Source organism: Mustela putorius, unplaced genomic scaffold, assembly GCF_011764305.1.
Source record: "Mustela putorius furo isolate JIRA1106 unplaced genomic scaffold, ASM1176430v1.1 tig00000139_pilon_pilon_pilon, whole genome shotgun sequence".
In the NCBI taxonomy this organism is placed as follows: domain Eukaryota; kingdom Metazoa; phylum Chordata; class Mammalia; order Carnivora; family Mustelidae; genus Mustela; species Mustela putorius.
The window spans coordinates 13,943,226-13,965,166 of NW_025421293.1; the positions used below are offsets into that span (position 1 = coordinate 13,943,226).

General features: G+C 54.9%; 1 protein-coding gene across 5 annotated transcripts in view; it reads left to right on the top strand.

Moving 5' to 3' along the window:
• The window catches only part of SNX8 (sorting nexin 8), a 38,983-nt gene extending 17,303 nt beyond the window's left edge, over positions 1-21,680 (top strand). For 2 of the 5 annotated variants that reach the window (XM_013047754.2, XM_013047758.2), the window contains exons 2-10: positions 6,694-6,884; positions 8,949-9,066; positions 9,329-9,450; positions 11,152-11,232; positions 12,157-12,317; positions 12,909-13,041; positions 15,838-15,906; positions 17,291-17,440; positions 17,806-21,680. In XM_013047754.2, the coding sequence (XP_012903208.1) occupies positions 6,694-6,884; positions 8,949-9,066; positions 9,329-9,450; positions 11,152-11,232; positions 12,157-12,317; positions 12,909-13,041; positions 15,838-15,906; positions 17,291-17,440; positions 17,806-18,165 (1,385 nt within the window). In that variant the 3' untranslated portion in view covers positions 18,166-21,680. The remainder of the gene's footprint in view (positions 1-6,693; positions 6,885-8,948; positions 9,067-9,328; positions 9,451-11,151; positions 11,233-12,156; positions 12,318-12,908; positions 13,042-15,837; positions 15,907-17,290; positions 17,441-17,805) is intronic. The other 3 variants (XR_006605285.1, XM_004776345.3, XM_013047755.2) reach the window with 3 other exon arrangements.
• Positions 21,681-21,941: the final 261 nt, after the last annotated feature.

Below are 21,941 nucleotides of genomic sequence, written 5' to 3' on the forward strand. Positions count from 1 at the left end.
GTCATCGAGGTGCACCGAGGGTAAGGGGCAGGCATCCTTACCCACTTCTTACTAGTGATAAGTGGTAAGCTTGGAGGTAGTCACCTGCCTGGCTACGTGGTGAGGAAGTGAGACACCGGATATCAGCACATGTATATCTGCCGTCAAAACCCATCCTTCCAGCCCTTCAGTCTGGGGCCCAGCCCCCTCTCTCCTTGTCTGCATCACCTATCGGGGCTGGGTGGGCGCGCAGTGTGACTCTCTCATGAGAGTGTTGAGGTCCTGTCTGCAAACTTGACATTCACTCCCACAGAAAACCAGAGTCTTCTTCCATGTGTGCCCGCTCTTTCCGTGGTGCGTGGGCCATTATAGGACAGGTGGCTGATCTGACATGACCTGTTTTCCTTCCTAAGCAGTTTTTTTTTTTTTAAAAAAACATGGATGTCCTCATTCAGGAAGCCAATACTTCAGGCCATAGCTTCCTTAAAACTGAAGCTTCTCCGGAGGGGCTCTTCTTCGGGTGGTGGGGACCCATCAGGAGCGCGTGCTGTGTCTGTGAGTGAAAAGGTGCCACTTGGAGTCTGACTTGAAAAATTTTTTTTTTTGTTGTTCTGACTTTTAGCTTCTCCTGTGGTCAGAGTTCAGATTCTTCGGCAGCACATGACCATTTGGTAATCATTACTGAGTGTATGTTCTGTCTTCGGATATTATCTTACTTTAACCATCAGGAAAAGAAAGAACAAGCCTAGTACGAGTACGTGCTTGATAGCGAAAACTCCCTCTTACTTACCAATTTTATTTTATTTATTTATTTTTAAAAAAATTTTATTTATTTATTTGACAGAGATCACAAGTAGGCAGAGAGGCAGGCAGAGCAGAGAGCCCGATGTGGGGTTCGATCCCAGGACCCTGAGATCATGACCTGACCTGAAGGCAGAGGCTTAACCCACTGAGCCACCCAGGCACCTCCCCCAATTTAATTTAATTTATTTTTTAATTACAAATTTTAGTGAAGACTTCTTGGTGCTTCCCAAATTATCTTTCCCTCATTATGTCTATCTTATCTCTGTTCTTCTGACAGTGCCCTGTTTTGCATCAAGTAGGTGTTTTCTTGTGTACTGTTTAAATTTCTTTGTTTTGGTCCCTGTATGATTTCTGGTATTTTCTTAGGGATTGCCCTGGGAGTCACAGTTTGCATCTTAACATGTACCAGTCCAACTTGGATGGTACCAGTGTAATTTCAGGTGTGTGTGGAAACGTCGCTGCCGTACAGCTACCTTCCGCTCCGTGCTCCCTCCTACAGATTGTATCCCTGTAAATGGTATGCGGTCAAAGCACATTTGTGGGCTTGCCCAACGCAGCTGTCTTCTAAGTCAAGCAGGAAAACAGTAACAAGTGAGGAGTAAGTTTCTGCTGCCTTTTATATTTACCTTTGTAGTTCTGGTTCTCTTTCTTCATGTGGATTTATTTCTCGCAAGGAAGGGCTGCTGGTGCCAAGGTAAATTTGCCGTTTTTGCTCCTCTGGGGCTGTCTTAATTTCTTCTCCATTCTGGAAGGATAGTTTTCCTGGCTGTAGAATGGGGTGGACCATTCTGTCCTCTGGCACTTTGTGCCATCCCACTGCCTTGTGGTCTCTGGGGCTTCTGAGGAGTCAGCTACCCACCTTCTGGTCTCCCCCTGCTTTCAGATTTCTCTTTGTCTCTGGATGGTTTGAACAGTGCAGTTGTGATCTGTCTAGTTGTGAATCTTCCCGAGTTTATCTTAGTTGGAGTTATTTGGATTCTTGGATTTTTTTGGAGGAGATTTTATTTATTTATTTGAGAGAGGGAGAGTGTGAGCATGTGCATGTGCACACAGGGGCGGGGAGGGATGGGGGAGGGAGAGGGAAGGAATCCCAAGGAGTCTCTGCACTGAGTGTGGAGCCTGACATGGGGCTTGATCTTATGACTCCAAGATCATGACTTGAGCTGAAACCCTACAGTCAGATGCCTAACTGACTGAGCCACCCAGATGCCTCATGGGTTCTGGGATTTTAAAAATCAAATTTTGGAAAATTTTGGCCATTCCTTCAAATATTTGTTCTGCGCCTTTCTGCTTTGGGGCTCCTGATGATGGTGATGTTGGTGTGTTTGACAGGTCTCTGAGGGTCTGTCCATCTTCCTCATTCGTTCTCCTTTCTGTCCTCTGGACTAAACAATCTCTGTTGGTCTGTCTTCCCCTCTGCCCTGTCGGATCTGCGGTTGCATCCCTCTAGTGAATTTTTCATTTCCTTTATTGAGCTTCTCCAATCCAGAATTTCTATCTGCCTCTCTTGCACAACTTTTTAAATCCGTATTTTCTGTTGCTGAGACATGGTTCTCCTACTTTCCCTTGGCTCTTTAGAGATGGTTCCCATTAGTTCTTGGAACCTATTTCTAATAGCTGACCTACAGTTTCTGTCAAATGAGTTCAGTGCCTCGTCCTCCTCGAGGACAGTTTCTGGTGGAGGTTTTTTCCTTGTGTTTGGCCATCCTGTCTCATTTCTTTGCATGTCTTACAAACTTTTGTTGTTAACTGGACGGTTTAAATAATATAATGTGGCAACTCTGGAAATCAGATTTTCCTTCTCCCCAAGGTGTTGCTGCATATCGCTGACTTTTTTTAACGACCTCTCTGAACTAATTCCCGTAAAGTCTGTTGTGAGTGTCGTGTGGCAGTCGTGACAAAGCACAAAATAGGTGGCTTGAAGCAGCAGAAATGTCTCACGGCCCTGGAGGTAGGAAGTCTGAGATCCGGGTGTGGGCAGGGCTGCGTGCGCTCCCAGCCCACAGCGGAGAGTACTTCCTGCCCCTTCCAGCATCTGGCTGCCATGGGCCACCCTCAACCTTCTTGGTTTGTGGCCACGTGGCTTCAGTCTCTGCCTCTGCTGTCATGTGCCCACCCTTGTGTGTTGGGGGTCTCTGAGGCCTCCTGTGGTCCTCCCTCATCTTATGAGGACTCTAGTCACATTGGAGTGAGGGCCTGCCCTATTCCAGTGTGGCCTCATTTTTTTTTTTTTCTTTTATGAAAGATTTTATTTATTTTCTCGAGGGAGAGAATGCAAGCATGAGCTGGGGGAAGGGCAGAGGCAGGGGGAGAAGCAGGCTCCCTGCTGGGCAGGGAGCCCAATGTGGGGCTCGATCCCAGGAGCCTGCGATCATGACCCCATCAGAAGGCAGATAAATGGTTACCCAACTGAGCCACCCGGGGGCCCCCAGCATGGCCTTGTTTGGACTTAAGTAATCATCACAGCGATACTACACCCTGGCTTGCCACACATCTTCAGTTTCCTGTGTTCTGCGAGTTCTGACCATTTTTGCTTTTCTCGAGGGAAGGATTTTCGGAGGTTCTTACTTCTGCCACTTACTGGAGTCGCCCCCCTTCTACGCGTAAGGCGTTCCTCGTTCTTGTTTGAGTTCCGTACACTGCCGTCACGCCGTCTGTCAACATAGTGGTGTTGGCGTGTTTATGTTCCCACCCTTGCTGGGAACAACTTGGGAGCATCTTATCAACCCCCAAAGAAACCCCTTATTTTCCAGTCCTCACTTCCCAGTTCTCCCATCACTGCTCCCTACCCCCAGGCGGGCGCCCGTCCGCTTTGTTTCTGTACTTTGCACGGACTCATCCCATACGTGGTTCTTTTGTTTGGCTTCTTCCACCATTGTGTTTTTAGGTCCGTCTGTCTTGTAGCGTGAGTCTGTTCTGCATCCCTTCGTACAGCAGACTAGTAGTCCGTTCGGATAAGCCACCCACTTCAGTTTATTCCTGGACAGTTGGTGGCCAATTGGGTTTCTCTGCTCTCTGGATCCTGTGGACCTTTGTTTGCAGGTGTCTGTGTGGACATCCGCGTTCACCCCTCGGGGGTATTCCTGCCGGTGGGACTGCGGGCTCACATGGGGGCTCTGCCTCTCACGCTGTATGTGTACCTGTGTACACGCTGTACCTGTGTGGACGTGCTGGGAAGACGGCTTCCACCAGCATGTGTGGCCAGTGCTCACTTTCCGCATCCTGGCCAGTGCTCACTAGTCCTTGTCTTTCTTTTTTTTTTTTTTTAAGATTTTATTTATTTATTTGTCAGAGAGAGAGAGAGCAAGAGCGAGCACAGGCAGAGTGGCAGGCAGAGTCAGAAGGAGAAGCAGGCTCCCTGCGGAGCAAGGAGCCTGATGTGGGACTCCATCCCAGGACGCTGGGATCATGACCCGAGCCGAAGGCAGCTGCTTAACCAACTGAGCCACCCAGGTGTCCCAGTCCTTGTCTTTCTTTTCTTTTAGATGAGAGCTGCCACAGTGGGTGGTATCTTACCATGGCTGTGATTTGCATTTCCATGACGGTCTGGGATATTGGAGCATCTTTTTATGTGTTTAGTGGCCACTGGTATACCTTGGGAGGAATGTTTATGCAAATCCTTGGCCCATTTTTAAATTGGGTTGTGTATCTGTCTTTTATTTTTACTGTGTCATCAGAGTTCTTTATGTATTCCAGATACAAGTTTCCTTTCAGATATAGGTATTTGCATATCTCTTCTCTGATAAAAATGTTCTTCCCCTGGTACCTTTTGACTTCGTTTTTCCTGTCTGTCCACATATTCTGTGCTCTGATTACACAAAACTTTGTTTTTCCCAGACATGCTGCTTTTCATTCCTGAAAATGCAGTAAATAGCGGCAGTCAGTCATTTGGCAAACTTTCTTTGAGGCCCTTCTGCATGCCAAAACCACCCCGCGCCCCCCCCACCCCCCAGCAGCAGGGATGTATTTCCTGGAGCTTGTGCTCGGGTGCGGCGTTTGGGCCCCCTTTCTCATGATCAGGGTGCTGTTAAAGTTAGGTCACAGTGGGATTCCCATTTGCCCTGGAGTTTGGATCCTCGCGGACTGTGCCCAGCCTTGGGAACCGTTCATAGCCGTGTACGGAATGCGTATTAGTGAGCTCAGTGAGCCTGCAGTGTTCGTTACTGTTGTCGAGTGGGCACTTAAGAAACACTTGTTGGCTCCTTGACTGAGAGGACATGTGGTCCCTGAAGAGAGTGGATAAACAGTTTAAGGCCAGCAAAATATTTTTACACGGAAAGGGGCTGGGTTCTTAGGATGGGAGAACCTTCTGGAGCTGTGGTCTCCACATTTTGGCCATTAAGATATTGGGGACTTTTAATATATACACACATGTACACACACATGTACACACGCATGACATACACACAACCATGCTTGTCTGCACAGACACACTTGCATATTCACACTTATACACGTACACACCCCATGTACTCATCTACTTAAATGCTCATGCACACACACATGTACACAGCCGCGTATATACATACCCACATACCTCACACTTGTATACACTCGCACATACACTATATACATGTAGCACCTCCATATATACACACAGTCACACTCATGAACACACACACACACACACTCAGACACGTGCATACACACGTTCACATATGCACACACATACCACACTCCTTTACATGCTTATGCACACATATGCGTGCACATGCACACAATACACATTTAGGAAGTTATGTGCATGGCTGTCCTGCATCAGGTGGGGTGTATTGCTGTCACAGGAGTGTCACGTTGTGGAAGGAGAGCTGGAAATACAACTAGAATTGCTTCTGTTTTCTCCTTGCGCCCGGCGGGAGGTTTTCACCCTGGGGTATGTGCCTACACTAGGGGGGCAGGGGGAGCTTTCTGCTTTAGGGCACATAATACTGAGCTTGTGTGTGGAGTTTTTATGAGGCCCTTGGGGTTCTCGAGTAAGCATTAAGGCCATAGTTTATTTTCTTTCTTTAATCTTTAAGGTCAATTAAAGGCAACTACATTTTCAATTCTAAAATGCTGAGTAATTTAACGGATGAAGATAATCTTATCTTTAATTCTGTTTAGAATACAAGCCATACTCTTACTTTGAAGTGTTGTTTTAAGAAGGAAATCATGAAAAATGATACAACCAAGTTGTGGAGAATTTGGAAAAAAGAGGAAAGAAATCTACATTTTGTTGCGGTTACTAGTAGCAGTGTTGGTTAGAGGAGGACCCCCTCCCCCTCTGTGGGGTACCTTAACTTTACTCTGTTTTTTAACCCAAAAGAACTTTGTTTCTTAAGAATTCTCTGTACTAAAAACCAAACTGGCTTTTTAACATGACTTCCGTGTTTGTTAGCCTGTGAGCTCTCTGCTCCGCCTCTAGCTGCTCTGTGAGGGGTGGGCGGCTCCTGCCTGGAGGGAAGCGGAGTGATTCTTAGACTTGTGAGATTGGGAATCTTAGCTCTAAGCAAGCATGGGGTTTTTTTGCCTGCATGGAATTGGCACACGGAGTCATAGGTGTTCACTGTAGAAACGGTGGGACGGAGAAATTGTACGGCTCGCTCTTCAGTTTTAACCTCTTTCCGGGCTGTAGAGAAATGGCGGACTCTTTTCCATGAAACTTGTAAAGAGCTCACTTTTTTCCTGTCCAAGTTGAAAACTCAGTCTGACTGGTCTTGGATCCATGGGTGTATTTGCTGACTCCTGGTCGGCTGGATGCCTCATGGTGGTGACTCTTAGGAGCAGAAGCTCCATGGCCTGAATGAAGGGGGGTGACATGGTGACGGTCCGGGTGCTGAGGGAGCACATGGTGGTGGGAGGGCCGGCCGGGGGCAGCCTCCACTTTTCCGAGCAGCTGTTTTTATTGGCCATTTACCATCTCTTGTCCAGACTCGCCCACGCCCCAAGTCAGCCAGCGGAGGGACCCGCACCCCAGTCGGATGCAGATGCCACAGGGGAACCCGCTGCTGCTGTCCTGCACCCTGCAGGAGCTGCTGGCCAGGGACACTGTGCAGGTGGAGCTCATTCCTGGGAAGAAGGGCCTCTTCCTGAAGCATGTGGAATACGAGGTCTCCAGCCAGGTGAGGGGCAGGCGGCATGTGCCTGCTGGGAGAGGAGGCTGGGTGGGGGGTGGCGCTGGGGGGATGGGCCTCGAGGGAGTCTGTGTGTTGGTCTTAGAGGGAACAGCCGACACCAGGCACGGAGAGCCAAGCCGCCTGACTGATGTTTGCACAGCTGGGGTGTCCCCGTGTCTCCATCTGGCTCAGCCACACCCCCACCTCGCTCAGCCTGCCCTCCCTGGCCCTGTGTCTGGGAAGCTGCTCGGAGGAGCGCTTCCTCCTCCAGGGAGGTGCTGGGCACCTGGCCGCGCGTCTGTGCAGTGACAGGATGGCATCCGCGGTGCTAACTAACTTTCTTTCTCTCTTTCTCTCTCTCTCTCTTTCTTTTAAAGATTTTATTTATTTATTTAGCAGAGAGTGAGAGAGAGCAGGAGTGAACGGCAGGCAGAGAGAGAAGCGGGTTCCTTGCTGAGCAGGGAGCCCGACGCAGGACTCAATCCCAGAACCCTGGGATCATGACCTGAGCTGAAGGCAGACGCTCAACCGACTGAACCCCCCAAGCTTCCCTCCATTCTCTTTCTATATCCTGGTGCTGTTAGATCAGATACTGGGGTAGTTTTTGTTCAGAAACCGAGGATTAAGTCATCGATGAGCTGACAGCATCGTTGGGCTTGTGGAGTCCCACTGTGTTAGCACGGGACGCCCCAGGACAGGTGGAGTGGGGCTGTGCTGGCATGACAGTGTTGGGCCGCTGTGGGGCTTCAGTTGGAAGGGTCCGTGTCATCCCGGGGAGGAAACATGTTTTCCAAACCGAATGGCCGTGTGTGTGTGTGCTGTGGGAGTCTGCAGTCACAGGGTGTGTGTGTCAAGGTGTTTTCAAGCTACAGAGGCTGAAGTCTGTGAATCAGCTTTGTTCTAGGGTGCATGTGGGTGCTGCTCCCCTGGGCGCGGGCACGTCTCCTCCCTCCAGGCCTTGTTGCAGGTGCGGTGGCTCTGGGTGTCGGGGCTACCCTCCCCTGTGTGGCTCCAGCAGCTGGCCCTTTCCTGTTCTTTCAGGAAGCCTGTTGTCCCATGATACACATTTTCTCAAGGAGGCAGCTGTGTGCGGGCCACCTTCTAAGACATGCTGTTCTGGCAGTGGCAGGGCCACATGTTCTGTCCTGAGCCCCGTTCCTCCATGGGCTGCCCCATGATCTGTGTCCCGCAAACAGGGCATCTGTCACAGTCAGCCACACACGGACATGTCATCGTCACCCAGAGACTACACTTGGTACCATGGTCCCTCTGGGTGGGTGTGCATTCTGTGGGTCTGGATGCTGATGACCAGTGTTACCCGATGGTGTCCCCCAGTGTTCACGGCCCTGAAAGTCCTTGTGTCCCACTGTCCATCCCTCTGCCCTGAAGCCCTGGTGACTGGCCCTCCCCTCCTGTGTGCACAGCTCTGATTCCCTGGAGCACCCAGCCATCAGGATCAGACAGGTGTCTGTCGCTGAGCCGCATCAATTACAAGCAAGACAGCCTGCAGACCGTGGCTCGTGCGTGTGTGTCATGTGCACTCTGACCTGGAGCCGGGGTGGGCTCCTCTGCTGTGCGGGGGCTGGCTGTCATGGAGCCCGCGGGTCTGTCTGGGATGCGACGTCTGTGTGTCTGGCCTTCCTGGGCAGTGTCTAGTCTGCCGTGACAGCCAGCGCTCTCCGAGGAGGCTGTCATGCCTGTCGTGCCTGCTCCGTGTGACCCTGTATGGGAGGGTGCCCCAAGGACGAAGTGAAGAAGGCATTGTTTGCATGTGCTGCCTTGTAAGGGTGGGGGTGGGGCGGCTGTGCTGGGGCAGACCCCTGTGAGAAGTGTGCGGTCCTCAGGAGAGCCCGGTCATGGGTGGGTGGGCAGAGTGATCACTCCGGGCAGTGTTGGCAGCTGTGTGAGCACTGCCGGGGGGACGGGACTTGTCTTCGGTAGAGTCTGGTGAGATTCGGGGTGGGGGATATCGAGCCACAGCGCTCCTGTGGCTCTGGTTGGTGGCGGGGGCGGGGGCGCGTGGGGGCGGTTTCTGGTGTCCAGTCCAAGCACAGAGCCCTGGTCTTGCAGCGCTTCAAGTCCTCCGTGTACAGACGGTACAACGACTTCGTGGTTTTCCATGAGATGCTGCTGCAGAAGTTCCCCTACCGCATGGTGCCGGCCCTGCCGCCCAAAAGAGTGCTGGGAGGTAAGGCCGGGGTGCCAGGAAGGCCGGGGTGCCACACCTCGGGGCGCCAGAGGCCATGGTGCTGGGAAGGCTGGTGCAGGCCAGCAGGCAGGTGCAGCCGAACCCATCTTGCCAGTTGGCGGTCTGCACAGTGGGGAGCACTGTGGGTGCGGACAGCAGGACCTCTGCTGCTCCTGGCGGCTTTCCCTACTGGGGTGTTTGCGGGGGGCTGGGATGGGGCGGCCACCCAGCCCGTTGCTGAGCCCGTGCTCTCTGCCTGCAGCGGACCGGGAGTTCATCGAGGCCCGGCGGAGGGCGCTGAGGCGCTTCATCAATCTGGTGGCTCGGCACCCTCCGTTCTCCGAGGACGTGGCCCTCAGGCTGTTCCTGTCCTTTAGTGGTCCTGTGAGTACTTCGCTGTCCTGGGTGGGGCCTGAGCTTCCCGACACTCAGTTTGCTTGTCTTCCTGTCCTCGCGTGGGTGCCCTGATGGAGTCCGGCACACGTGACGACCCCGAGTGAGATTTCCTTTCTTCCCGGATAACGGGAAGGTGGGGTCAGGAGGCATTCTTGGCTTTGACCTGGCAGGATTTGGAGATTAGGAGCACCGTCGCTGTGGGCGCTGAGGCTTGTTTACCGAAGGCTTTGCTTGTAAGGGTTATGGAAGTGCTGGAGACCCCAGGTTGCAATGAGTCTCAGTGTCCCAGAAAGCAAATAAGGCCACCTTGATGACGTGACATTGGAAGACTGAGCTGAGTCCTTTTCACAGAGCTGCAGGATAGACCACGTCCTGGGAAACCGTCTCCACATGGATGTTAATTTCTGTTAGAAACCAAGCAGCTGTGTTCGTTAGCCTCGGGAAGCAAGGCAGAGCCCTTCCTTCCAGTGGGGAGGAAGTCCCTGCCCTGTCCCAAGAGCAGCCTGCTCGCTGGCTGGGGTTGGAGCAAGGGTGGTGGAGGGGCTCCAGCAAGGTCGCTGTACCTGGGGCATAAGCGGGGGCATCTTCTGTCCAAGGGAACCCCTTCTTGCCCCTTCTTGCGTACTTTCCCAGTATGGAAAGCCGCCAGGAGTAGTCCAGGGCCCTGCTGTCTGCAACCCCTTCTGGGCGGGGCTCAGTCCCACCCTCTCCCACTGGGGAAAGATGCTGGATGTTGAGGAGCCACAGAGGCAGACACACCCCGTGAGACAGAGGGGCCTGGGACCTCCTCGAGAAGGCTTTCCTGCTGCTTGCCTAGGGGTACCTGTCACCATCATCCCTTTTCTGGGACGTGAAGCAGACATTCCGTGAATGCTTGCTGTGACTGTCTGCTCTTGAGCTTAGTATGGGCCTTGGAACCCCGGGCAGACAGGTTCCTTTCACGCAGGAATCGTTATTGTCAGAGAGGAATGTGGGGGGACTTGGGAGCCACATGCACTGGGCACAGAGCCAGGCAGCATCCCTGTGCTGGGGGTGTGAGGCCCCTCTGACCCTTTCCTCACACAGATAGGGTGTTCCTAAGAGCTCCCTGACTCCATTTCCTCTGGTAAAATGAGAGATTAGGACAGACGATCCTCCAGGCTTCTCTGAAATTCTAAAATTCCCTGACCCGTAAAAAGCTGCAGATGAGGCTCTCTGCCTGTATTTCCCGTGGCTCTTTGTGGGTCCTGGTCTTGGCTGTGGCTTTGCTGAGGAGACTTGTGTGAAGCCCATCAGCCCTCCCGGGGCTCTGTGGGGCTGCGTCCTGTGGGTCTGTCCAAAGGAAGGAGACCTCAGCTCTCGTCCTGTGCCCCATGTGGCGGGACCTACCAGGACCTGGTGCTGTGGAATGGGGGGCATCCCTGCTCTGCAGACGGGAGTTCCTATGTTTCTGGAGAGAGAGCTCCCCTCTGGAGCCAGAGGTTTCGTGGTGCTGGTGTGGTTATGCCAGGCTTTCCTGTCTGTGGAAGGCCACCTAAGGTTAAGGTCAATGGGAAGAAATCCGGGAAGACAGTGACGAGGTCTTCTGGGGATGCCTATGTAACAGCCCTCTTGCGGAGGGCCTGTGTCCTGCCTCCTGCTGGCCTCCTTGGTCTCACACAGACCGTTCTGCAGCTGGTAGATACGGCCTGTTTCTGTTTTCCTTTGCAGGATGTGCAGAACAAGTTAAAGGAATCAGCTCAGTGTGTTGGAGATGAATTCATGAACTGTAAGCTGGCTCCCCGGGCCAAGGTACTTCTCTTGTCGTGATGCATACCATCCAGTCCTGGCAGTGACCACTTGACCTGGTCATGCTCTCTTGCTTCCACCACGTGCCGGGGATGGTGCTGAGGCCCGCCGCCGGGTTTTCTCTTCGACTCTCCTTTCACCTGCTCCAACGCACAGCACGTGACCTGCCCATCTCACAGATGGGGAGACGGCCCCGAGAGGCTGCCAGGATCCCAGACCCGCCGAGCAGCCGACCCGGATGGGGCTGAATGCGGTCTGGCCTCAGAGTCCGCCAGCTCTCCTGCCACTTCTGAGGCTTTTTGTGATCCAGGTGGACTCCTGCCGGGTCACCAGGCTTCGATTCCAGGGGTTGTGGGATTGTTGCGTTAGTTTATTGTAAAATCTGGCAAATCTGTTTGTCTCTAAAAAGAATTAAGGTGGCTACTGGGTAGCTTTTTCCTTCTTAAACTGCTTCTCCACGCAGAAATGTGGACTCTTATCTTTTTTCGTTTACTAAGGTTTCTGTTTTCTAAGCATTATGTAGTTAACATTATTAACGCTAATGAGTAGTTAACCATAAAGCTAGTAAAAAGTGCCCCTTGAGGGAAGAGTGGGGCCCCTAAAGTCAGGATTCATCCACGCCACTTCGAGCTTGAAGTTTATCATTGGAGCACATTCTGGCAGGACCTCCGGTTGGATCCACTTTCGGTTTATGCCAGTATCGCCATCTCCTGGGGTCACTCAGCTTGGTGTTTGTGGTGTATGCGTGATGATACTTTCTGTTTTTTTTTTTTGACAACGAGGGAGGCCCTAGGAGGCCCCCACATGGCCTAGTGTCTGGGCTGACGAGCTGCTCCGTTGGAGGGCTTTGTCCCTCTCTTGAAGGGCGTCGTCTCCGGAAGGCCCCTCACAGCCTGTAATCCACAGCCTTGCTGTCCTCCCTGCCAGGACTTCCTCCCGGCCGACATCCAGACTCAGTTTGCTGTCAGCCGGGAACTCATTCGGAACATCTACAACAGCTTCCACAAGCTTCGAGATCGGGCGGAGCGGATCGCGTCCAGGGCCATCGACAATGCTGCTGACCTTCTCATATTCGGGAAGGAGCTGAGGCAGGTGCCCCATCCAGTTCTGCAGGGCAGTCGGGGGAGGGATCTGCAGCGCACGGGGCAGAAGGTGTTTTACCATAGCCCTGCCGGTTCTGACCTGTTTCACTTTTAGAAGGTGAAGGAGGGGGTTGGGGAAATGGATTATGGAATTTAGCAGAAAAAAAAAAAATGGGGGAATTTAGGTAGGGAAGCGTGGATCCCTGAACACACAAGCCTGTGCTATATAGGTCTTCTCTGCTGTCAGGACTAGACTGGAAAAGGACACCAGACTGTTCATGCTCCTCTGGGTGGAGGGGTGGTGGGACAGGCAGCCAGGACCGTGCCCTCCTTCTCAGTCTACACACCTCCGCCTCCCAAACCCTCGTGTGCACACCTGTCCCCTGGGTGGGTTGGGGGGCTTGCTGACCAGGACTGGTTCAGGAGGCCTGGGGTGGGGTGGCGGCTGAGGTCCTGCCTTTCTGGCAGATGCTCAGGTGGCCCTGGGGACCCCTTTTCATGGAGTAGAGGGTGCCCTGGGATGACACGTCAGGCTGAAAGGCCAGCTCGGCTCCCAGTCCTTGAGTGTCTTGTCTCCTCTCTTTCTTGTTTCCTTAGTGCTTTGGGGTCTGACACGACCCCACTGCCATCCTGGGCCTCTCTGAATAGCAGCACATGGGGGTCCCTTAAACAGGCGCTGAAAGGCCTGTCCGTGGAATTTGCCCTGCTTGCTGACAAAGCTGCCCAGCAGGTGAGTGAACTTTTTCTCCTTGGCGCCTGTTCCAACAGCCCTTGCCTTGGGAATGGATGCCGGCATGGCTTCCTATGCAGACTTCGGAGTCCTGAGTCCAGAGCGAGTGGGTGCTGGCCTCGGTAGGAACCGCACGTCACCACCTGTTCTGAGGGCCTCCCCATGAGCCCTTGACACTCTGAAGAGGGTTGCCCGTGACAAAGACTGACTGGGTTCTAGCCCTTTGAGAGTTGACTTTGCTGAGATGAGAAGTTGTAAGCTGTCCTTGAAAACATAATCTAGGACTTCCCTGGATGCTTCTGTGTGGACCAGATGGTTTCCACTTGGCTGTGCTAGTCAGCAAGTATTCGGTTCTTCGATAACTTAACCAGGACAGTTAGTAAGCTCTAGTAGCCCAAGAGAGCCCCCCTGCATTCCCGCTAGAGACCCAATTAGCCTCCGGAAATGCTTCCGCCACACTTGCAGGGGCCATGTGGTCCTCGGGGATCGACGCAAAGGTCCGGAGGTTACTGACAGACGGAGAGGCTCATCTGCGTGCGTTTATGCTGTAAAATCGCTAGGTGACTCTGAGGGTGAGCGTTGGCAGCCTGGTTCTTGGGGAGATGGACTTTAGGCTGGTAGTAGATGGTTTCAAATAGAAGAAAACAGTGTACTTGTGAAGGGCCTTGCTGCTTGTGTGACGCTTGAAGCTCCTTAGTAGAGGGCCAGAGGACATAGGGACAGCAGCAGACCCTCCGACTGTGAAGCTGGGTGATTCTCAGGCTCGAGGTGAGGCCCTCAGGCCCAGGACGTCTCTGAGTGCCAAAAAGGAGATTTGATCTCATTGCTGGTATGGAAAGTCCTGGGTTTTCTTTGTGGTTCTGGTGCCTGTGTGTTTCCGTTAGAAACTGAGCGCAGGGTGTTGTTGGCATTTCTTAGAATTGATGTTGGGCCCGGTCCCTGTCCAGGCCTGCCAGAGGCCCACATGTGCACCGTGGGAGGACTGGCGCCGTGCTGTTGGAGGTGCGGCTGCGGAGAGAGGAGGCCTGCTCCGCGCTCGGCCACTGTCCTGTGCTGGGCCTGTGCTCGGGTTCCGTTGCTCCCTGTGCCTGTTTCCCTGTCTGGGAGATGCAAGGGTGGAAGAGGTCATTCAGACACTTTTTAATGGAGCCTGCTGGACTTTACTCAAAGCTCACTTTAAAATCTAAAATGGAAGCTGTCCTGTTGCTAGGACCTAGGTCCTGGGCCCACATAGCTCCCAGTTCAGTGGGTAGCCTCATGCGGGGGTGGGGGAACGCGTAGGGGTGTGCCGTGAATCCCTGGGCATCACGCAGAACAGAAACTCCTCTAACTCTGTCATCTCCAGTGTTTTCCAGCTGAGATTTGGATGCTGTGTTTCTGCCTTTGAAGAGGGAGAGAGGGTTCAGGCTTCTGATGTGGTTCAAGTTCATAGATTTGAACCTCTCTCCCTCCCCCTGCCCCCAAGCTCTGAGATTCTCTGATAGCTCTGGGATGCTGCTTTGAAATGTGATGTCTGAGGAAGTGCCACTTCCTGACTATTCCTCGTGGTTTTCATGTTGGAGTGAAATTAATACAGTTTTTAATGTGAAACTGGATCAAACAACCGTCAGGACTTTTCACCCAGCACGGCTCAGGACTCACTCAGCACTGTTCACTCTCACTGCATGAGGATGGACATCCGAGGGCTGGTTTTCCTAACTCTGTTTCCACATAGCCTAGTTTTATTCTTCCCAGACCTGTTAGGGGCCCCAGGTTGTCCCCCCGTGGGACAATGGAGACTCCCAGTGGGCTGTATTTTTCCACTTTGATGGGATGGTGGTTTGGGGTCTTGTGTGGCGTTGGACAAGAATTGGGACCTAGCCAGTGATGTGAGCAGGAATGGCCCCTCAGCTGCTAGGCCGGGGAACCTCCATCTTCCTGTGCCCCTCCACCCAGTCAGGAGGGAGCAGGGTGCCTGTGGACCTTTGGTGTTTTCCTTTCTGAGTTTAAAAAACCTGGAACATGCCTGTTATTTTCCTGTGACTTTTATTGGCTAGTCTTGGCTTTAGGTGAGGGAATGAGTGGCCTGGAACCTCTGAGCTCAGCAGGTGTGAGTCCTGGTTCCCCTGACTTGGTGGCAGAACCTGGGCAGGAGCCCCTGGCTCCTAGGGCAGTGCTTGTAACCTGGTCAGACTTGCCCTCCTCATTTTCCCCATTCTCTGTCTTTTGGCTGTACCCTCTAGACACACGGTCTGATGTGTGGTTTCTGAGATGAGCTTTTCATGCCATTGCTGGAGCCCTAGAGGTTGTGAAAGGGGCTCATTTCTCTGAGGAGCCCACACTGTACCTCGGAGAGGTGAGGTTCTCACCATACACCTGAGAGAGGCACTTGGTGAATGACTAGGAGGTTTCAGCAAAACACCCAGGCAAGGTGCTCAGCAAACACCCGGGTGAGGTGCTTGGCAAGTGCTGGTGGCTGAGGGCCATGAGCTGTGCTAGAGCCCTTCAGGACATGTGGCTGTGAGCACAGTGTTAGTAGGGAGGGTTCCCAGGAAGCCAACCCAGCGCCAACTGTACTTGGGTGTCAAACAGTGAGCACAAGTGGGCAGGTGGTCTTGGGAACTGAGGCCGTAGTTTTCATCTAGCTGCAGGGCTCTGTGGCTTCCCTGCCTTGTGTTGGGGGTCTGTCATATGGGAAGGGGGCTCTTCTGCAGAGCTGGCTGGTGGCTGCTGGGGGTGGGGAGAGCCAGCTCAGGCCTACGGATGGGTCTGTGGGTCCTGTGGTGCTCGGCGTGGTCACCCACCCTTGTTTTCTAGGGCAAACAGGAAGAGAATGACGTGGTGGAGAAATTGAACCTCTTCTTGGATTTGCTCCAGTCGTATAAAGTGAGTCTGGTCTCTCATGGTCTCTCATGGGTGTGACTCCTGAGGATGAAGGACCACGAACCCAGGGCTGTGGAGGGAAGATGGGCCGTAGGCAGTCTGGCCAGTGTTACTGCCCCTTGGCAGGTTCTGTAGGTGCTCTGGGCTGTGGCCCCTGCAGGTGTGCAGACAATTCTCTGGCTTCCCTTGGTCTGAGAGTGGCAGCTGTGTGTGCACGCATGCGTGTGAGCATATACGTATGCCTGTATGTGTGGATGTATCCATGTGCATGAGCTGTGTGTGTGTGCTTATTTGTGTGTGTGTATGAGGGTGTGCACGAGTGTGTATGTATGTGCTTGTGTGAACGTGTATACATTTGTGTTTATGTATGAGTGTGTATAGGTGTGAGTATGGGTATGTTTGTGTGCACATGCATATGCATGAGTGTATATGCATGCACGTGACCGTGTGCACGTGTACGCATATGTAGGCATCTGTGTGCACACGTGCATGTGTATGAGCATGGGTGCACCTGGGGATACACACACGTCCATGCACACACGTGCATATGCATGTGCATGTGACTGCTCAGGCACATGTGTACATGTAGGCATGTGAGCGTGTGTGCTTGCGGACGTGTGTGTGTGTGACTGTTGTAGCTCCCACCACATAACTGAGGGGCTGGTCTGGTGCTGAGGGAGCTTGTCTCTTCCTCGGGCAGAGGTTCTGGGCAGTCCGACTCTGGCTCTGTGCAGAGCTGGCTTCTGGACTGGGGCGGTGTTGGTGATGGGCTAGAGTGTCTGTGAAGCAGAGAATCCTTCGTGCTGAGGGTATATATTCGTGCCCAGTACTTTGAGGAAGGTTCCAGAAGGGATCTCTCCATTAAGATGGATGGTAGTCAGATCACCTTGAGATCACAGCACTGTCATTCTGTGGCCAGTGTTTCCCACAGGACTCCTGACTGGGGCTATTTCAGGGTCCCTGGGAAATGCCAGTGTATCTTTTGGAGACGGGCCTTTCTGTTACTGGAGGGACATGGGCTTCCTGTCACTGGGCAGCGGGGAAGTCGGCGGTCCACCTTCCATTGTCCCTGTCCATTTTCCCTTGTGGACAGGACCTTTTTTTGTGGGTTTTTAGTTTGTGGTGCTGATGTGTGCTGCAGCCCATCCTGGTTTGACCCTGGGCCTGTCACCTGAGCGGCTCTGTTCCACGAACACATGCTGAGCGTGGAGCAAGTGGGCATGGTGTGAGCGGTTTCCGAAGAGGAAGGGGCTCATGCATGAACAGTGCGGACTTTGGAGCGTGTGTCTCCTCCCGTAGTTCCCCTTTCCACGCTGCCTCTCATGGAGGGAGGGTGGCTCCGGGGCCCTTCTGGCCGGTGGTTGAGCGCAGCTGCCCCTCCCCCCAGGACCTGTGCGAGCGGCACGAGAAGGGCGTGCTGCATAAGCACCAGCGTGCCCTGCACAAGTACAGCCTGATGAAGAGGCAGATGCTGAGCGCTGCTGTGCAGAGCCGTGAGCCCGAGTCGGTGGAGCAGCTGGAGTCCCGCATCGTTGAGGTGGTTCTCGCATGGGGATGGGGTGGCCTGTGAGCAGGCCTGACGGGGCTGCTGCATGCCCAGCCTGGCTGGACCCTGGAGCGGTACTTTGGGGCCTGGCTCCGGGCTTTCAGAGTGCTTCTGCCTGGGGCCGCCATAACCGGCGATATAGCTGGGGCCGGGGGGCGCTGGGGTGGGCAGGTGGCCCCGCAGTGTCCTGAGCAGTGCCTCCAGGATGCCTGGTTGGGGCAAGTGGCTTGGAGTTTGCCTCGGCGGTGCTGCGGGGAAGGGGTGGTGGTGGCGGGCTCGGGGCGGGGTTGGTGGCGTGTTGGTGCAGTGCTCCTTGTGTCCGCGGGGCCGGGAGCAAGGGTAGCTTGTGTGTGCAGCAGGAGAACGCCATCCAGACAATGGAGCTGCGGAGCTACTTCTCCCTGTACTGCCTGCACCAGGAGACGCAGCTGGTCCATGCGTACCTGCCTCTCACCTCCCACATCCTCGGGGCCTTTGTCAACTCGCAGATCCAAGGGCACAAGGAGGTGGGTCTCCCCGCGCCTGCCTGGGCTCTGCCTGGGAGCCTGGCACTTGCTGGCCTCGTGAACTGCCAGGGAAGGGTCACGAGCTGGGGAGCACAGGACCTGGAAACAAGCCCTGGTCACAGCTGCTGTCTTACACGTACCCTGAACAGCAGTGGCAGAGTTGTCCCCTTGACTCATGGGGTTGGGGGGAGGTGCAGCGTGAGACCATGAAGGAAGCAGCATTCCTCCTCTCCTGGAGGAATTTTGGAGTCGGGTAAAGCACAGCATCCCCAGAATTGAGACAAGAGATGGGACGCATCAGGCAGAGAGGGCAAGGGGTTGGTACAGACCCCGGTTCACGTCCTCTGGGTGGCGGCTCCTGAATTGCTTGGAACAGGTGCTCTGCATGTCTGGAGACTTGGCAAGGTATGCGGCTGCCTGCCTGGCCCCATGACTCGGCTGTGCTTTTTACCCTCTGTGGCAAGTTTCCATTCCAAAACATGGTGTGTACTGTGCGCCTCCAAGATGGGCGTGGGATGCGGAGGGCGATTGGCTGCAAGCGTCTGGGACTGCTGTGTCCCTGTCCATGGGCGAGGGTCCTGATGCAGCGGCCAGAGAGGAAGGGGCTTGTCCCCTCTGGGGGAGGTCCACACAGGGGAGTGGGCTCCGAGCCTCCCTCCTCCCTGGGCTGCCGGTAGCCGCTCCTCAACCCAGATACCGGAGTGTGAGCTGGTGGCTGCTGCACATCTGACTCCCACACCCACGTTTGTTGTGTGTTCCTCTGGCGAAGCCCTCATGTGCGACCCATCACCCTGGGGGGCCAGTGCTGGCAGAGTGGTCAAGGTGGCAGGCCCCACCTTCTGGCCCGCGTGCAGGGCGTGTGGTTCCCTCCAGTTTCAGCGTCCCTAGTGGAGGAAGGGGCAGAGATGGCGAGGGAAGGGCCAGTGGCCCCCTGGTCTGGCGGTGCTGGGGGAGGTGGCACGGGGCACCACATGGGCCATGCTGGAGCTCCTCGGGGGTTTTACGGAGAGCCGTCTGCTGGGGCGTGTAGCCAGCTCGTGGCCTTTCTCATCCCGCTGTGCTCCCTCTCGTCCTCCAGATGAGCAAGGTGTGGAACGACCTGCAGCCCAAGCTCAGTTGCCTCTTCGCAGGACCCAGCAGCTCCCTGCTCCCGCCGGGGCCCCTGCAGGACGGCAGGTCTTCTCACTAGTGCCAGAGGCCTGGAGCAGGAGCTCCAGCGGCCTCACTAAAACCTCTTTCTAAATGGTGTGTCCCTCTTTTTAATTCCCTTCAGACAGCGGCTGCCCCTGCCCACCGCAGGGTCCCCGGTGTTGGGCTGATGTCCGGGCCGGGTGGGGGTGGGGTTGGAAAGTAGGGCGGAGGCCACAGAAATCTGCTCAACTGCCCCTGACCACCCCCTGCCCCCACCTTCCACACTGTGCCTGTGAGTCTGGCTGGGAGAAGCTGAGGGTCCCTGGAATGGTTTTCTCCGATCCCCAGAGGGCAGGGCAGCGGGATAGTTTCCATGTGCTGGGGGGCCATGTGCAGGGTCCCCCAGGGGCTTAGAGCAGTTGGGAGGGTCTGGATGAGCTGGCCCCACAGAGGGCAGGACTGTCCGTATGTCGAATGAGAGGTGGCTGTATCGGGCACATCCCTGGAGGCCAGCAGGATGTCTTGGGAAGGTGTGGGCATGGCAGTGTGAGTGTGTGTGGGGTGGGGATTCGGGGGGGCGCTGGGCACACAGACGGTGTTAATTTCTAGGAGACAAGCCTGGGGGAGTGCTGTGGGGGCCGTGGCTTAGTCTCTGGGGAAAGTGTCCTGTGTCTCCTCTACCTGCGTGTATACTCATTCTCTAATGCGTGTGTGCCCAGCGGTTTGCAGTGTTGGAGACAAGGTGAACTGTTGCATCTGTTTGTCCCAGTGCAGCAATGGCTCTGTTCTCTCAGCTGCCTGGATGCCCCTCTCTTTGCAGACCGCACCTTGAGCCTGGAGGCTGGAAGGGCACAGGAAGGCCGGCGGGTGGGGGCAGTGTCCTAGCTGGCCTCGGCAGGAGGGGGCCATGTTGCCATGGCTGACCTGCTTTAAACTGACCTCATTTGCTCTGGGAGCTCAGACCCTTGCTTCTAGCCTCCCTCTGCACGCACAGGCCCAGAGGGCATCTGTTCAGGAGTCTGGGGTTCCTGCGTGTCGAGGTCCTGGGTGTTTCCTGTTAGGAATCCCTTCTGTGTCCGCAGGCAGGGTGCATCCTCCAAGGTCTGCAGCCCTCTGAGCTCACTGTCTTTGCCCCCGAGTGGGGCTGGTGGTTCTGACCTCACGGCAGGATTCCTGAGATTCACGCCTTCTGGGGGTGCGTGCAGACGTGCAGGGCTTCTCTTGGGTCTCGTCTGCCTGTGTGTCTTCACACGGCATGGGGACTGAGGGTGACTTCTGTACCCGCAGGCATGTGGGTTTCCCCGAGGGCACTGTGCATACTGCAGTCTGGGGGAACGTGTCCTTTTGGTCTGGCCGGACAACCGTGTCAGGTGGGGACTCGGGCCCACCCCACACATGGGTTCTGCCTGTGCTGGCAGAGCAGCTGTGGGGGTGTAGGGGGTGGTGGTGGTAAGCCAGTTGTGCCCTACCCAGCCTGTGGCCTTGTGAGGGTGGCTTGTGCCTTCCTGGGCTCTGAGAGAGCAGGGCAGCGTGCCTGCAGAGCCCAGCACATCAGGAGCTGCTTTGGTTACTGGCCTGTTTCTGGGTGGTTGCTTGCGTTCTGACCCCCACTGTAGAAATGGGTTCTCAGGTGCTGTGAGTGGGTCTGTGCGGTCCTGAGGGCTGCTCCCACGGCCTTGTGTACACTTGAGCCATAAAGCAGGAGCCTTAAGTCTCCTGTTCTGTCCCTACCAGCTGTTGCTCACCCGCACATGCCCTGGCCGTGGCTGGCGAGAGACGGGCCACCCCAGGACCATGGAGACACCCTGAGCAGGCCCTGCCTCGCACGTGCTGGGCAGCAGCATGAAGGCGGGAGGGCTGGCGCAGGGAGGGCCTCCTCACCCAGGCCTGAGGAGATTTCCAGCTCCAGAGCCTTGCAGTGTGCTTTCTGAAGAGGACTTGCGGACCACTGTGTTCTTGCCGTGGAAGCTGGGAGCCACTCTGGCCTGCTGCTCTTGGCTGGAGGGGTGTTTCTGACCCAACCCCTCCCTCCCCCAGGTCCTGCAGAGAGATCAACAGATAAGACTTGCTGGGGGTGGGGTGGGGGAGTCACGTCCTCCTGGTGCCCTCAGCTGGGGACGGTAGAGGCCACCTTTGGTCCCGCACACAGCCTCCATGTGCCCCTGTGCCTGGGCTGTTGTGCTCAGTGATGTCCTGGGAGGCCTAGGCTGCCCAGGAGGGTGGGATGGCCTTGTCGTCCATGGCCCGCACAGTCCGATGGCACCGGCCAGAGCCCTGCTCTGTACTCTGGCAAGGCTGGAGTGGAACCCTGCCCAGGACCTTCCAGCCTGGACCTCGCTCACTTGCTGTGGCCTGCAGATGTGTGGCAGGAGCAGAAGACGCAGGCTCTGATGTGGGTGTGCATGGGGCCGCATGGACTGGTGCTGGGCTGCTTCTGTCCCCCCTCGGGGATGCAGTTTGCTGTGCGGAGCACTTTATGAGGCTGTGGGGGTCAGTGATTACTATACCCAGTAAACTGGAATTGTTCACAAACGGCCTACATTCCAAGATTTTTACGTAAGCACGAAAAACCATTAAACCTGTTTATGACAGTTGGTAAAGCTGTGCATTCTCTGCCTCCCCCCTTCCTGGCGGTCAGAGATGTGGACAGCCTCTGGTGAATTAGACCAGGGTTTTAGCCCTGGGCCACGACTGCCTCAGTTTCCCCATGACGTCAGGGTGGTGAGTAAGGAGGATACAGCTTCTCGCCCATGCAGGTCCCAACAAGAACCTGTGGCATGGCACAAGGCAGCGCCCGGCCCTCCAGCTGTCCTCTCTGCTCCAGGCTGTGGTCATGGCCAGCCGTCTGGCAGCTT